General features: G+C 35.8%; 1 protein-coding gene across 1 annotated transcript; it reads left to right on the top strand.

Annotated features, from left to right (window-relative positions):
• The first annotated feature begins 208 nt into the window (after positions 1 to 208).
• On the top strand, positions 209 to 2,093 carry LOC112289071 (cytochrome P450 71A22). Its single transcript, XM_024534024.2, has 3 exons — positions 209 to 929; positions 1,027 to 1,357; positions 1,444 to 2,093. The coding sequence occupies exons 1-3, from the start codon at positions 286 to 288 to the stop codon at positions 2,032 to 2,034; spliced, it is 1,566 nt and encodes a 521-aa protein (XP_024389792.1). The 5' UTR covers positions 209 to 285; the 3' UTR covers positions 2,035 to 2,093.
• The last annotated feature ends 4,454 nt before the right edge of the window (positions 2,094 to 6,547 follow it).

The raw sequence follows: 6,547 nt of genomic DNA, 5'->3' as shown, positions 1-6,547 counted from the left end.
AAGAGATTGTAAAAGGATCCCAACTGATCGAAAGACGTCGACCTGCATTGACTGATGGTTGATGGACTAGAATCTGACTTCTGATGTCGATTCCACTGTTGCTCGATGTTGACAATTGACTGCAGCGTGGGATTTTGAATGCCAGGATCGCTGACGAGAGACTTGGAACTATTATAAGACGATATGCTTGCTACGTGGAGGGGACTACCCGATGCGATCGTTGCAAACATGCTTTGAACGATATTAGGTGAAGGAGGGGGTGATAGCCGAAAGATAGGTGGCGCTATGGCAATCGCAGCTCAAGACTCTGCTAACGCGACTCAGCTGACGGCAGTCCAGATGATGGAAATCGGTGGAATGCGTGCAGAATGGCACGTTGTGCTTTCAGCTTGTGTGACCATCGCCACTATGGTGTTAACGATCATGAAGCTGCGAAAGAAGATTGGGAAGTTGCCCCCGGGGCCCAGGGCGCTACCTCTGATTGGCAACATACATCAGATCGGTGATTTCTCGCGTCGAAATCTTATGCAAATGGCGGAGAAATACGGACCCATCATGTATATGCGTATCGGGAGTAAACCGCTCTTGGTCGTGTCCACAGCTGAAGCCGCACATGAGTTTCTGAAGACACAAGACAAGGAATGGGCTGATCGGCCTACCACCACTGCTGATAAGATATTCACTAACGATCACCGAAATATTGTATGTGCGCCCTACGCAGCGCACTGGCGCCACTTGAGGAAGATCTGCACCATGGACCTCTTCACGCCGAAGAGACTGATGTCATTTCGGACTCCCCGCACAGAGGAGATTAACCAAATGATGACGTCGATTCATGAAGACGTAGCTGCTGGCAAGGAAGTCAAGCTCCATGTGAAGCTTGGGCACCTCACCACCAACAACATCACACGCATGCTCCTCGGCAAAAGGTTAAAAATCTCCCCCAGATCTTGATTTCGAAGTTGTCTCGCGCACATTGTGTTTTATGCAAGTTGATGACTAAAATGCGAGTTGTGGTTATTGCAGATTCTTTACGGTTGACGAAAAGGGGCAAATGGAGGCTCACCGTTTTAAGGAGCTCGTATTCGAATTGTTCAGAGCTTCGTCCACGCCAATGATCGGTGACTTCATCCCATGGCTCAAATGGGTTTCTATCGCCTCCGGATACGTAAAGTACTTGAAGAGGGTGAAAGCTGACTTGGACGCATTTTTGCAAGAGTTCCTTGAAATCAAGAAAGCGGCGAGCGACCAGGCCACCGCTGAAAGGGCCAAGGACTTCGTGGATTTGCTTCTTGAACAGAAAACTGTGAGCGGTGACGGCCCCCTCGAGGACGCTACCATCAGGAGTGTGATTCAGGCAAGTTACGCAATCTTCTGATGAACGCAGCACTCCACATTTCCGGAGCCGTAATCGTAGGATTAACTCATGATTATTGAATGCAGGACATGCTTTTAGCCGGCACCGACACTGTTTCCAACGCCATGGAGTGGACAATCGCAGAGCTAATGCGCCATCCTGAGTGCATGCGCAAGCTCCAACAGGAGCTCGATACTGTAGTTGGCAAGAGCAGGATTGTCTCCGAGACCGACCTCCCCAACCTGCCATACCTGCAAGCGGTGGTGAAAGAGGTTATGAGGTTCTATCCTCCGGCGCCGCTCAGTCTGCCCCACCAATCCATCGTGCCGACAACTGTGTGCGGGTACGATCTCCCAGCCGGAACGCAGCTGTGCATCAACCTGTACGCGATTCAGAGAGATCCCAAGTACTGGCCCAATCCAGTCCAGTTCAATCCTGATCGCTTCTTGAACTGCGACGTCGACGTCGGTGGCACTCACTTCCAGTTAATTCCTTTCGGAGCTGGTCGACGCCAGTGTCCCGGCATGCCTCTGGGGAACTTGCTGCTGCAAATCAGCGTGGCCAGGCTTGTGCAAGCTTTCGAGTATTCTTTGCCCAGAGGCACTAAAAGGAATTATTTTATGAATTACTATTCTGGTGCAAATAAACTTACATCAGGAATAATGTATTTAATTTAAAATTTTATATTTCTTGTAAATACTACTACTAATAATAATAATAATAAAAATTATGTGCACATTTTTTATATAATTGAAATTTTAATAACTGTTAGTAGTATTTAAGATTTTTTTAAAAAATTGAGAAAAAATAATATAATAACTTATATACAGAAGTCTAGAAACCTCAAAAAAAAAAAAAAAAAAAAAAAAAAAATCATAATAAGATTACTTTTCTTCTTTTATTTATTTTGAATATAATTATTTTTTAATATAATATCCCTAAGTTAATATCAGTATACCAACTTCTTTACTTCAAGACAAGTAATTCTCTAATTTAATTATGTAATGCATCTCTACCAAGAAATATAACTGCTTTTAAGAAAAATATATTTTTTTTTCTACAACATTGTGCAAGAAGTAGTTGCAAGCTTTAATTCATCATTTATAGAATGATACCAAAAAGTATAAAAATCCTAATTATATTATAACAAAAACATGCAAAGTTTTGTGGCTTAACTTTAATTTCTTCATACTTTGCTAATCCACATGACATGGAAGTTGGATCACTAGAAAGAGAATGTTGGAGCATTTTAAGCTCAAAGTAGATAGAGAGCTGCTCAAACTTAGAATAATAGACATGATTGTGAATTTCATTTACATGCCAACATTCTTATGAGTTTTTGTATTCCTTATGGAATTTTTATCTTTGCTACATGTTTTGGCCAATTTTTTCCTTGCTACAATCACATGTTTCTACTCTAAGGAACTTATATCATAAAAACAATGATAATCATTTTTCACTTTATTTTTACTTCTCAACTTGCATTTCGAATAAAAGTAGTATGTAACTCTTGAGAGCATTAAATATAGTCAGTACTTTCCATAACATTCATTGTACTTATAGTAAATACTATAGCTATAGTGTTTAGAATGAATTAGAAAGAAACTGTTTATTTTTTCTTCCTTCTCTTTGTATAGAAGAGAGACAACCACATCAATATATAGTTTTTTTTATTTAGAAACTCTCTCTCCTTTTGTGTACTCTCTTGTATGTATGTGTGTCTGTGTTTTATATATATGTGCACATTACTTCTAGCTACTCTTGTGTCTCTCTAAGATATTTTCAACATGTTATCAACACAACTGCTCTTGTGCACTAATCTTGATTCTTAAAAATATGTGTATATCTTGCCTTTCATCTTCCCTTTATTTTTTTCTCCTATACTACATTGCCATGCCTATTTGTTGCTTGCTTGTTGCTTGCCTGCTACTACTTGTTGTTAGCTCTTACCTACCTTCACAATCCCATTGTTGAATTGTCATCCCCGTCACTATTGCCATCACTATCTATCATCAATGTGAGTGTTGACATCATTCTCTATTGTTGCTATCACCGTCACTGTCATTGTTGCTATCTATCGTCCACCATCTGTCATTTACTACTACTGCAGCAGTCCACTATTTTTGTGAAAAAAAAAAAAACTTCTTAAAATTTTTAGAATTTTTTATTTTAAGTTCAACTTTATTATTTTATTTGATGTACATTTTAAGATGCATTTTATTCAACCTTTTTTCACTTGATCTTATATTTTCTTCACAAATTTATAATGAGTGCTTCAATATCTTTAATTAATTCTACTATGTTTTCAACTATTATCACTACATCCCAATATTTTTAAGCTCTTCTATTTCTATCATTAGTCGCTGATAGAAATAATTATCTATTATGGAAAAAAATGAAAAAAAATAATTTTTTTTACAAAATAACTCTTAGATGTAATTTTATTTGAAGAATTTTTTACTATATGTATTTCTATTTTTCTTGCTATCCATTGGATAGTACTTTTTCTCTTTTGTTGTCATCTTACACTTGCATTGTAATATCAATATTTAGAAATGGAAGATCTAGCCAAGCTTTGAAAGAATCTTAAATCCATGTTTGATCATCAAAAGACCATTTTTCTTTTACATGCATATTATGATTGGATACATTTTAGTGTCTTGGATTTTCAAAATATAAATAATTTCAATGGTAAAATTTATTGTATTGTCTTACAACTACAATTGTGTGGACAAAATATCTCTAAAGAAGAAATGATTGAAAAAACTCTCTACATTTTCTTTTGCATTTGTTATACTTATACAACAATATAGGAACATGAAATTTCAAAGTCATCTTAATCTCATATCTTATCTACTTCTTGTACAGAAATAAAATTATAATTTTTTTTTTTTTTTTTCTTACACAAAATTATAAAATTATTGAAAAAGCCTTTGTTGCAATAAATGGTTTATATCAGATTGTAAACTGGCCTCCTATTATATTTAATTTTGCATCACTTATTACAAAGAGTCGCTTTTTTCTCTAGCATGGACAATTGGGATATCCAAAATCTATGTTATTTCAAAAGATAATTCCATATATAATTGAGCATAATTTAAAATCTATAATTATAAATTCTATAAAATTACATCATACATGTATATAAGATAAAATGATTGTTTGATCTTCAATTTAGAAACTTTGATGAGAATTACTATCAATGCTTGAAAATTTGTATGGTGATATTTGTAGTCCTATTAATCCAATATTTGGACTATTTTGATATTTTTTTTTTTATCTTTGTTGATGCATCAGGCAAACAATCACATGTTTCTTTATTATCAACTTGAAATATGATGTTTGTAATTTAATATTTATGCTTATTTATTTTTGAGTATATTTTCTTGATTATTCTATGAAAACAATACAAAAGAATTTACATCAAAATCTTATGAAGACTACTATATTGCAACAAAGATTGAGTTGACATATGGTGTTCTACATGAACATACTCAAAATAGACTTACAAAGTCATTTATAAAGTATATACAATTCATTATCTGACCACTCTTTTAGGTAAATTTATGTGCATCTATGTGGAATCATGCAATTTTGCATGTTGTAGCATTAATATACCTCTGTCACTCTTTTCTTAAAATTATTATAATATAAGAGTTTATTTCATGTCATGTTTTTAATGTATGTTATCTACAAATGTTTGGTTGCCATGTTTGGATTCCAATACTAGAACCTCAATGATGCACCATTGAAGCTCATTGATAAGAAGGTATATATATTGGTTTTGATTCACCAAGTATTATTCTTATTGTTGATCCATCAACTGGTATATTATTACATGCACATTCTCAAAATTATCATTTTAAAGAGAATTAATTTTTATTTCTTCAATAAGGAGTATCTAATCAATAAAAAAATATAATACTTATATTTCGAGCACTAGAAATTTTTACAATGAATCTTAATCCTGAAACATCTTAAGCTGAAATTGAAGTTGTTAAGATTTTTGTGATTGCTCGTTTTACTTATTCCGAAAGAAACCTCCCAGCATAAACCCGTATAAGGGGATTCGAATACGGGGAATGACTAGTTGCTTAAGCATTCACATTAGGGTCATACAATCAATTACCTCCTAAATGTATTGTCTCTATTTCTAATATCTGAACACATAAGGAAACTACAATCTCCTCCTTCACCTTATTGGTCTCTTCCTTACAGCAATTCAGTCATACCAATAACTGCTATTTCCACCAATATATTCATCCTCTTAATTTCTAACTGTAATACTGTGCCCTCACAGCTTTCAGCACACAATTACCCTAGTTCCAATCACTGGAATTCTTCACACAAAACTGCCATTCATATTACAGTGTTTCACACAAACACAGACTCATTCTCTCTGCTGAACTACAATCACATTTCAGCATTCAATCTTTCTTCTTCTCAAATAATACCAATAACATTTCCATTCCATAGTTCACTTCACAATATTCAGAAACTTTCAATCCTCTTATTCAAAGAAAATAACAAACAAATGAAAAGAGGTAGCACCAAGCTTACCCCGGCTCACAACTCTCACAGTCTGGTCCTCGGCTTATGACTCTCATAGTCTGGCCTTCGGCTTACGACTCTCACAGTCTGGCCCTCGGCTTACGACTCTCATAGTCTGGCCCTCGGCTTACAACTCTCATTATCTGGCCGTTGGCTTACAACTCTCACAGTTTGGCCCTCGGCTTACGACTCTCACAGTCTGGCATTTTCTTCCCCTCTCCCATCTTCTTTATACTATCTCGAGATACCAACTCCTATACTATGGATGATAATTACTTTTCCTGACTATTCATCCATTCTACCTGCTGAACCACCTTTTCAGCAGTTATCTATAGCTGTTTACACTATACACTAGGTATTTACATTCTGAAAATAACTACTTATTCTACATAGCCCCACTCCTAACTGTGCAGCATCCTCGCAAACACTAAATTGATACTTATCTAAAAATTATCTAACAAAACTCTACAAAAATTATAATCCCTTTGGCCTATCTAATTAATCAATTGCCGCAGTATCTGTTATTGGTTCCACCGATTCTGGTTCCAACTGCAAATCTTCATCCTCCTCCAATCCTTCCATCGACTCCGGCTTCAATTGAGCTGAAAGGTCTTCATTGTACTCGCCCAGTTCACGGAC

Source organism: Physcomitrium patens, chromosome 11, assembly GCF_059467195.1.
Source record: "Physcomitrium patens ecotype Gransden chromosome 11, ASM5946719v1, whole genome shotgun sequence".
Classification (NCBI taxonomy): Eukaryota; Viridiplantae; Streptophyta; class Bryopsida; order Funariales; family Funariaceae; genus Physcomitrium; species Physcomitrium patens.
This window is presented reverse-complemented; position numbering and strand designations above follow the sequence as displayed.

What these genes read in the sequence shown, in the direction of transcription:
- LOC112289071 (XM_024534024.2), top strand. Translation starts at nt 286, where the DNA reads ATGGCAATCGCAGCTCAAGACTCTGCTAACGCGACTCAGCTGACGGCA. An exon ending in CGCATGCTCCTCGGCAAAAG is followed by an intron (nt 930 to 1,026) that starts GTTAAAAATCTC and finishes TGGTTATTGCAG; the next exon opens with ATTCTTTACGGTTGACGAAA. An exon ending in CCATCAGGAGTGTGATTCAG is followed by an intron (nt 1,358 to 1,443) that starts GCAAGTTACGCA and finishes TATTGAATGCAG; the next exon opens with GACATGCTTTTAGCCGGCAC.